The sequence below is a fragment of the Octodon degus genome, unplaced genomic scaffold (assembly GCF_000260255.1).
Source record: "Octodon degus isolate 3935 unplaced genomic scaffold, OctDeg1.0 scaffold00009, whole genome shotgun sequence".
NCBI classification, from domain to species: Eukaryota; Metazoa; Chordata; class Mammalia; order Rodentia; family Octodontidae; genus Octodon; species Octodon degus.
In genome coordinates this window covers 9,847,005-9,857,797 of record NW_004524585.1, presented here as the reverse complement: position 1 = coordinate 9,857,797, position 10,793 = coordinate 9,847,005, and the positions used below count along the sequence as shown (strand labels likewise).

General features: G+C 34.2%; 1 protein-coding gene across 1 annotated transcript in view; it reads left to right on the top strand.

Moving 5' to 3' along the window:
• The window catches only part of Kif14 (kinesin family member 14), a 63,305-nt gene that overhangs the window by 38,766 nt on the left and 13,746 nt on the right, over window positions 1–10,793 (top strand). Inside the window, exons 19-21 of the mRNA XM_004625318.2 lie at window positions 2,635–2,728; window positions 3,299–3,428; window positions 6,583–6,683. Coding sequence (XP_004625375.1) covers window positions 2,635–2,728; window positions 3,299–3,428; window positions 6,583–6,683 — 325 coding nt within the window. The remainder of the gene's footprint in view (window positions 1–2,634; window positions 2,729–3,298; window positions 3,429–6,582; window positions 6,684–10,793) is intronic.

The window sequence follows — 10,793 nt, the reverse complement described above, 5'->3', positions numbered from 1 at the left end:
TTTCATAGAAACTATAGGGCCATCCGAATATTCAACGGATTAAAGTGCCTCCAAGCAGGCGCAGGGGCTGGGGGTTTGATCCCTGGGCCTGCAGCTCCACCCCCAGGGTGCACTGAGCTGGCAATTGAGACTGGGCGTGGTGGCACATGCCTATAATCCCAGCTCTTGGGAGGCTGTAAACAGGTGGATCACTATGAGTCCAATCTAGTAGTGAGACCCTAAACACCCTATAGACCCTTTCCTAAAATACAAAAAACAAAACAAAACAAACTTTAAAAGTGGAAAGATTAATGCAGTAAACCATCACATACTTATCAATACATGTTTAACCTTGTTGCACTTATCCTCTGTCATGTCTTTAGAAGTGTTCCTCACTAAATCTCCAAATGAGATAAAAATTCTTTTCCTCTTTCTTTCTCTTCCTGTCGCTCTTTCCATCATAGCCATACTGTTATCATACCTAAAAGTCTTCAGAATCTCTATGCTTGTCAAATATCTAATCGATATTTATATTTCCTGTAGCCAGGTATAGTGGCTGAAGCTACTCTAGAAGCTGATGTGCGCCAAGTGTGGCGCTAGCCAAGACAACATAACAAGATCCTTTCAAAAAAAAAAAAAAAACAAATGAACACATATTCTGGATTGCTTCATAAATATTTCTTTTATGTTTAGTATATCTGAATCAGGATACAAACATCATCTACAGTTTGTTAGGTAGATATGCCCTGCATTTCACCCTGTACTGGGGATGACCCAAGGGCCTGCTGCATACTAGGCAAGCCCTTAACCACTGAATTATATCACAATCTTTTTTATTTTAGTTTGAAATGGTATCTCACCAAGTTTCCCAAGCTGTGCTTGAACTTATAATCCTCTTGCCTCAGCCTTCTGAGTGGCTGGGATCACAGCTGTATACCACCAAGCCCACTAGGTATGTGTGAATGTCTGTAATTATCCAGAGAGTAGCTAGCTAGCTAGCTAGCAGTACTGGAGATTGAAATCAGGGCCATTGCGCTGAGCTACAGCCCTGGCTCTCCTTTATCTTTCTTATTTTAAATCAGGGTTTTGCTGTTACCAGTTGTTGAGGCTTGACTCAATTTGTACTACTGCTGCCTCAGTCTGCTGGGGCTGTACACAGGTACCAACATGTGTGGCTTGGCCTGGCTTTTATACAGCATTTCTTTTGTCTGTCAGCTAGCTCTTTCTTCTCTCTTATCTGTTGGAATCCACTTTTTGAAGAATCAAATTCTTTGTCCTGTAGTTTCCCAGATTTTGGATTTGGCTGCCTGTGTCTCCATTTTGTTGTTCAGTAGATTCTTCTGCTTCTGTATTCCCTAGAAAGGGTGAGGTAGATCTTCAGGCCTGTCAGATTCTAATTTATTTATTTCCCAAGAGTACTTGGTACTTATGCTGCATTCTCACTATAGCTAATATTTTGAAATAACTTTGAAAAAATTAGTACTATTTTATCTGTTGTAAGAGATAAATACTTTATATCCACATAGTGTTTTATTTTTCTAAGGGCATAGGACAGTAAAAAGAATGAATACTCAGTAAAAGAATGAATACTTGTTTCTTTTTCCCATTTGAATAATGAATTTTATCCTTCCAAAACACATTTTTAATGGAATAATAATTTTAAATTTGACAATATAGGAAATATTTATGATAAAATCTTAAAGTTAAGAGCTAGGGATGTAGCTCAGTGGTAGAGTGAATATGTTCTTAAAATGCAAGGATATACAATTCAATCTCTAGCATTGCAAATCAACAATACCCTCTACAAACAAACAAAAAACACAACAAAACAACAAAATCACCAAAAATCTTAAATTAGGAAATTAGAATTTTAAATTGCCCTCTCCCTTTCTCCCCTGTCCTTCCTTTCTTCCTCTCATCCTTCTCCCCCCCCACCCCCCACTGCCACCTCATTATATAAAAACTTGCATTGCAGTCTAGGCTGGCTGTTATTGGCCTTGAAACTTGAACTACTCCTGCCTTAGATTCCTGAGTGCTGTGGCATTACAGGTGTGTGCCACCATGCTTTGTTACCATTTTATTTTTCTGTCCTGCAAAATACTTGTTGGCCAAATTAAAAAAAGAAAAAAGGGAAGTCTGTATTTGAAATTAGGAAAGAAAAAGAAACAAGATGTTAGAAAAAATATCTCTAAGTATGTTTAAAAAAAAAAAAGCATTGTCTGTGGAGTTTCCTTTCTTGGAACAACATTATCCTCTTGATGTCAATTTCTACCATCCCTCCAAATGAAAGACCTCATTTTACATGAAGAATATTTTATCTTGATAATAAGTTGAAAAAAATTACTCAGTTGTCATGCTTATCTTTATGGGATATAAAATTAAACCACTGAATTAAAATCACTTTTTTTCTGGGCTAGGCATGGTGGTGCACACCTGTAATCCCAGCACTCAGGAGGCTGAGATGGGAGAACTGCTGCCTTGTTCAAGGCCAGCCTGGGCTACAAAGTGAGCTCAAGGCCAGCCTGAACTGCGTAGTGAGACTCTGTCTCAAGGAGAAAAAAAATAAAAATCATGTTTTCTGGAATGGTTCTATCTCATGGTGTATGTTAGTGGTCACATACGTATTTTGAATCCTCTTTGTATGCTTTGTATTAGTTCAGCCAAATTGGAGCTCCATGAAAGTCTCAATGATGATTCAGGAAGCCAATACCATCAGCAGCAAGTTAAAAAAATACTATGTTTTTGGCAGGTGAGTAGTTTGTTATCCTAGTTATAAAGTAGTTCTTTCTTTGAAACAGATGGTTGGCATGTAATATAAAGAAAAAAAAGCAATTTAGTTCTTTTAGTTTCTCCTGTGGCACCTTTCCAGGAAAGAGCTGGTATAAGAGACCCCAGTGACACTACTTGGGAGTAAGAGATTTCAACAAATAGCATAAGTGCATACTTATAAGCGGAATAATTTTAGATGTTTTAGAAATTCATTGGTTTTTCCTTGGACATGAAAATCTATTAGCATTCCCCTTTAAATTGTCCTGAAGATTGAACCTACCTACACCACTGAGTTATGTACCCATTCCTGCATTCCACTTTTTAAAAGAAATACGTTTTTGTAGATTTATTTTATTTAAAAAATTTACATGTCAGATTGTTTTATGTAGTGTATATTAGGCATAATTATTAGTAAAATAAAAATGCTTAGCTATAGCATTATTTAATCAGTGGACTGAATTTGTATGGATTTATTCAATTCCAGAAAACGCTGAGTTTGAGTAGTAGTGTATGTTTTGAGTAAGTATTTTTTTATTTGATTTTCTTTCAGGCATGATGCATCAGATAAAGGTAGTTCTGAGACATCTATTCGAGTTCGTAACCTGCAGCTTGGGGTCTCAACTTTCTGGAGTCTTGAAAAGTTTGAATCTAAACTTGCAGCAATGAAAGAACTTTATGAGGTTTGGAATATTATTAAAATACAAAAAAAAATACCTATAAACTTTTTAAAATAAAAATAAAAATATATAGAAGTTGTATTTTCGTGAAGAAAATTTGGAAAATAAAGGCAGTCTGTTATTCAACCAAATATTAGCAATTACATATATTTTTGCATGTATTTAAGTGGGGTTTTGTTTAGATAGAAGTATGATACAGAAATTTAGTTCTGAATTATTGAATTATAATTGTGCATTTTAAAAATTTTACATTTCTGGTTAACTACAAGAGGAAGAAATTTGACAGACAAAGCAGTTTACATGATTTGAAACTATTTTCCTTTTTCTACTGATGTGAGCTTTTATACATTTGCGCTTTTTCTGTTGCTGTGCTTTGAGTGTTTCTAATCACTTGCTGCTTTAAAATTTTTTTTTTTTAACTTGCTGTTTTAGGTCACCACTAAAAATACTTCTGTATATATTGGTTTTTAACATCTTCTTTCTTTGCCTTCTGTTCTCTAAAATGATACCAAAATGTGAATTTTAAACATTACACTTTAATGGTTACTGAAAAATTGCTTGCTACAAATATCACTTGCTAGTGTAGTTCAATTTGTATTTTAATAACTAGTGGATCTGAGGGTTTGACTGTTTCCTTATGGATAAATTATGTGTTTGTAACACTTCGAATTTTTTGTTAAGTGAAATGTGAGTAATGAACTTATTTTTATACAAGTTCATTACATGTTTTGATAAGTCTTTTTTAAAGTATTTATTATATGCTTTTTTGTCTTGATTTTGTGATCTTTTTCTTAGCTTCATTTTGTTATATAGGCATCTTTAATTTGGTAAGTCTGAGTCTATGAAAGCAGAGATCTTACTGAAAACTTGTTCAATTCTCTGCTTTTTCATTTTAAAGTTTGTATCTTTGAATCACTTAGAATTTATTGTGATGCTTTGTGAGAAGTATGAATATAAATTTAATTTTGCTGTTATTATTTAACTCTAAAATAATTGTAACATGTACTAAAATTGTTACATTGTTACTATTTGTCAAATATCTTATTTTTAAATATGACTAGTGGAATTATGTTCTATACTACTTAGATAATAACAATAATGAAGATATTTTAAAATTTAAAGGAAATTGCCAAATTATAGCTCTAATGCCTTTTTTCCTTATGTTACTGGGAACTGAACCCAAGTCCATCTTGCTGAACTATAGCCCTAGCTTTTTTTTTTTCCTTTTTTTTTTTGAGACAGTATCTTGCTGTTTTGCTCAGAGGAGGCTTGAATTTGCTACTCCAGCTGCCACCTCTCAGAGTGCTTTGATTATAGTCATGTGCACCATGTACAGCTTCCTTAATGCTTTAATAGAAAAAATAGCTTAAATATTTAACTTAAAATAATATAAGATTATAATATAATCTAGAAAATAATATAAAATGATAAAAATTACATTCTAGAAAATTTTATGTTATTCAAATTGACAATTTTCTAGAAAGAAAAGACTTTCTAGGAAAAAATAAATTATGCAAGCTGACTTAATAGAGAAATAACCATTCAATAATGTGAAAAGTTTGTCAGTAAGATAGCTTTAAAGAAAGATTAGAAAAAACTGGAGAGGAAAAAGTTGCTCATTCCAATCAGTTTTATTTATATTCTTTCAAATTTCCAGAAACAGATCAATCCTTTTTGGTTTAACTATTATAGAATGTCTAGTGCTAGAAAAACTGGTAAAAACAAAGGAACAAAAACCACAAAAACTGAAACGATGATTCAGAAGATAATTATAAATTGATTTTAATATGAACACAGTTATAAAAATCATTAATGTTAGTACGTCAAGCCCAGAGCAATACTTAAAGAATGTTAGAGTTTGGTAGTATTCTAGGCATGTAAAATATATTCATAATAGAAAATCCAAAAAGATATAATTATGTCATGACAAAGAATTGAGAATGTTTTTCTCTAAGTAATGGATTTATGAATGGTTTTAATTTTTTCTTTATGTTTTTATGTATTAACACTTTCCAAATTTTCTACAGTGATTGTGAATTGCTTGTGTATTTAAAATAACTAAAAACAGCACAAAAGGGGCTGGAGAGATGGCTCAGTGGTCTAAAGCACCTACTTGAAACAAGCTTGGCAAAGCACAGGGACCGCGGTTCGATCCCCAGCACCACATGCCAGCCAGCCCCGCCCCCTGGTGGGCTGAGCTGGCCACACACACACACAATAAATAAATGTAATAAATAAAAATAAATATAAAAAAAAATACATTGAAAAAAATAAAAACAGCACAAAAGGCGTTTGATCATCCTTACCTTACAGTGCACATTGAAATCTAATGGGAGACACTCCTTGCTGCTCACTTACTTCCTGCTTCACCCATCCATTGAGCTCTTTATTTATTTTTCCACATAATTATGCTTTCTCTGAATTAAACTCTGTATAGTATTTTGGTAGAATTATAAGTGGTATGTTTTAAATATTTAAAATATAAATTATTACAATTAATATGTTTTAGAAATTATATTTCCTTTGAGGATTTTATTATTTTTGTTTTCATTGTATCTTAAAATTTAAACTATTATTTTTGATGTAATGATTTGTTGCTTTTATTAGCAGGTCTTTTAATACAATCTCTAGCATCATGTGACAGGTTTTAAAAATTTTATCAGCATTATGATTTTTAAAAAAAAGATTTTTGTCAGATATCCTGTAATTCTGTATTTTAAATGTAACAAACTGAACATTTTTTCCTTAGTTGCTAAAGTTTTTTTTTTTTTTCATTCAAAATTAATTGAAACTCCTTCATTTTTATTTTGGACAATTTTTATTGTTATATTCATTTGTTTATAAATAATTTATTTACAATGTGCAAGCTGTTATTAAACTCATGCTATGTATTCATTTCAGAAATATTTCTCTAAAATTCACTCTGTCTACATCTTATATCTTTCACATTTCAATATTTGTAATTTTTAATTTGATATGTATCTCATGCTATGTATTCATTTCAGAAATATTTCTCTAAAATTCACTCTGTCTACAACTTATATCTTTCACATTTCAATATTTGTAATTTTTAATTTGATATGTAATTATTGATTTTAAATAAAGTTAATGAAAAAACAAAACAGAATTAATTGAAACTGTATTTTCCTTTTCTTAGAATACTAATAGTAACAGAGGTGAGGATGTTTTTTGTGATCCTGAAGATGAATGGGAACCTGACATTACAAGCACATCAGTCTCTTCATTTTCTAGAAGGAGGTAATAATGCTTTTATTGTTTTTTTTTTTTTTTTTTTTTGTTCTGAATATGTGAGAAAAAGAGGGAGAGAAGTAGGAGACAGACAGGAGAGCATTTTTAAAAAACTGTTGTGATAGACAAGTTTGTGAAGGGAACCTAGAAATAGGAATGGAATAGTATGTAAGTAATTAAAGTACTAGAGCATTAAATTTCTTATCAGTCTGTTAAAGGAACAAAAATGTTCAGTATTTTATCATATAAATTTTAAGAACAACTTAGAGTCACATAAATCTAATTTCCTTTAAAAAGAATAGTGTTGCTGTTAAATTACGTTTTCTTAAGAACTTGGCATATTATGTAATATTTTATTGTAAGCAATAGAAATTTTAAGTACACTGAGGTTAGTATGAGCTCCTAAAAGAATGAAGCATGGCAAGACAGAACATCTATAAATGACAAATGTGGCTTATTAATTTAAACCAAAAGACGTCTATAGTGAAGAGATGATGTTCAGGAAAAATCTAGTTCTGCTTAGCCCCACACTGCTTTGATTGTAGAGGCAAACAGTTCAGACAGCCCTGTTCCTCACACTTGGAGCAGTTTGCCCTTTTGTTTTTAAACAAATATTTCTATGATGACCACTCTTTGCCATGTCCTGAGATAAAAAACACTCTGTGCTCCTGGACCTGAAATCGAAGAAAGTAGAGGCAGGGCAGCTAGTGACTCCTGAGCTAAGGCCAGGAGGAGGACTCAAAGGAGAAGGTGGCTTTTTGCATATTTGTATGCAAGGTACACCATCAGTGTGGCCTGGTGACTTCGGGGTTGACAGTGTTGACTGGCTCAAGCACCAGGCTGGGTGTTAGGTTGCAGACTGCCTAGAGGGAAATGAGGTTCCCTGAGATGTTTGGGCATAATGAATTGCAGGATCCCAGGAAACATGTAGGGAGGTGTATTTTCAGGTCTGAAGCTTGGAAGAGGGGAAGTAGGCACTATCATTACCAAGACTACTTATTGAATGCTTTCAAAGCATATCTCATTAGTATTCACCACAACCTGTGAAGTAAGCAGTGTGATTAACTCTCATTTTTCAGATGAAGAAACTGAATAAATGCTGGTAAATAATGCATCCATTGTCACAGAGCTGCTGGGAAAAAGAGCTGAAACTCAAAGTTTGGGTGACTCCAATCTCCCACTTTTCTTCCATGTTGCTTCTCCATTGCACATGAGAGAGGGGCATCTTTCTGATTAAATTGTTTGTCTGTTTTAAATTTCATTACCTTCAGTTGCAGCTCAGGAACCACTTGGGTTTGTAAACATTTTTCTTGCCTCTCGTTTTTGTTTTTGTTTTTTTTTTTTGGTGGAATGGGGCATTGAACTCAGACCCTTGTGCTTGCCAGGCAAATGCTTATTCTACTGAGCCATCTCCCTGGCCTCCAAGGCCTCTTGTTTTTGACAAAGCATATTTTGAACTCATTTGCTTTTTTAAAGAGAATAAGCTACTCTGTAGTGCAATAAGCTTTTCTAGGCATTAGCTTTATTTATGTCTTACAACTAACCTACAGTAAGAAGCAGCTAAGACAACACAAGCATTATCCTGAATGAAATACAAAAGCATGTTCTCCACACGAATTCTGAACTCCAGCAGTATACGAAATATGTCTGCAGTGTAGTATTATAAGGTCACAGGCTCCCATATCTGAGCTTTGGGCTCTGAGCTGTGCTCAGTGCAGTCATAGACAAGTAACCGCACATCTCGAGGCATCAGTTTTCTCATCTTTAGAATGGAGGCAGTAATAAGTATCTCCTCTCTGGGATTTGTCATAAAGTTAAGTAAGCATGTAGCAGCATACCATCTTTGGCTGCTTTTGTGGCTACTATAATCTAACACAGAACTACTGATGATGATGTGACATAGTTGTGAAGATAGCAGTAAGGTAAATAAAGCTGCTACCACACAACCTAGAATGATACAAACTTGCCCAAAATTTAAACCCAGACAAATTCCTTAGAGAAAGATTTATAAATTTCTTTGGGTTTTATATGGCTGGCTTTTTACTGTTTTTATTATAAGAATGTATGAATCTTCTGTGCTTAGAATTGTGTATTACTATATGAGCACTAATAATGAGCACTAAAATTTTAACCTATTTGAATGTTGGTGACATTTTATTTTTTATTGACTTCTAATTTAATTAGAAAATTAACAAAAATTTAGAATGTTATTGCAAAACCAAAACTATTTTATAAGATTTTGAAATTGTTTTCATTTGGCAGAGATATTTTTGAGAACTTCTATAATTTAAAAGTATCATATTTTTTAAAAAATGAATTGCTCTTAGTCTGAGACCTTGTGTATGAAGTTTCAGCCTTGTGAGGATGTTTATGACAGAATTGCAAACTCTGAGAATGCCTGCAGGTAATGGAAACACTGACAGATTCTTAATTATAGAACTGCCAGTGGGCAATGAGATGCCACAGTTCTTCTGCAATAAAATAGGCTGGTTTCCCTGCCTATAAATTTTGATATGTCCTGTTGACAGTTAAAAGTAAATTTTCTTCTGTGGTTAACTCTTTGAAAAGAATGTGACAAGCATTTTCTTTATTTGGATTTAAACATTGTTTAACTGTGAAAATGTTGCAAGAATGAGTTTTTCCAGTTTAGACTTACAAAATTAATATGCCTTTTCATTTCACCCTAATTATAAAAAACATAGTACTGTATTTGAGAAATTTTTTTTTTCTTTTTTTGTCTGTTTCTGTGTTTTTCTTATAGTGATTCACAGGGATTATGTTTGAAACATTCATCTGCTACTGATAAAATGTTTTTGCTTAACAATCTATTCAGTAGTATTTTTTTTTTTTTTTTGTTCAACAGTAGCAGAAAGTTTTGTTAGGAGGAGACACCACAGGATCGGACAATATTTAGATCAAGGTCACTGCTCACGTTTTTTCATTGACATCACAAACTGATCTTGGAATTTAGAAAAATTGCTAGAGGAATGGCAACGTAGATGTAGGCCGCTGCTTCCAGGAGTGGAAAGAGTAGATTCCTTGGAGAAGCAGTTAAGAGTAATGGCTAAAGAGCGGTCACACTCAAAGGAGAGATTTCTGTGCTTTTCTAGGCTGAGCAAAAAGAGTAATTTGGGGTCGAATCATTGACTCAGTGTGTGCTGTTGCTATACCTCCCAGGTGTGCTTTGCACAGTGTCACAGGTATTTATTTTGGTGTGTACTTACCAGATCATTTCCCTGATTACAGTCCTTCCCTGGTTAATTTGCTTAGGATAGATCCAAGCTTCCTTACCTGGCACACAAGGCCAGCCTCAGCCTGGCCCCTGCCCTCTATGCAGCCCCATTTCTTGCCATTCTGTCTGCCATATCACAGCTTCGGTCCTCTACATTGTTTCCTTCTCTGCATGTGCAGTGCTTTTGTTTATCACCAGATTTTCCCATGTCTTGGCACCTGTGTCTCAGTTGCTATGCTCTGCTTCCCAGCCTCTTCTCTGCCAGTTGAGCTAACTCTTGCTCATGTTTCGGGGTCATTGTTTCAGAGAAGTTCCCAATTACTTGGGTCAGGCCAAGTTCTCCAGGCTCTACCATAGCATTTTATGCCTTCTAAACATTTATGTCTTTATTGCAACTATCTTTCTTGTTTTAGAATTTAAGCTTAGTTGGGCCAGATGCTATGTCTCCTGTGTTTCGGTATAAAATTCAGAGAATTGGGCCGGCCAAATAGCTCGGTGGATTAAAGTGCCTGAAAATAGGCACAGGGGCCAGGGATTCGATTTCCAGTCCTGCTGTGCCAGCCCCGCCCTCAGGGTGCGCAGAGATGGCAATTGAGACTGAGTGTGGTGGCGTGTGCCTATAATCCTAGCTCTTGGGAGGCTGTAAACAGGCAGATCACTACGAGTCCAGTCTGGTACTAAGATCCTGAATACCCTGTAGACCCTTTCCTAAAAATACAAAAATGAATGAATGAATAAAATTTAAAAAATCAGAGGCTTTAAATAATGCTCAATAAATATTTATTCTACTTAACTATGTGCTTAGAATATTGTCTACAAATGGTAAAATTGTTGCTTAGTGATGAATTTAGCCTTTGATAGAAATGGATATGTATATATCCATTTTC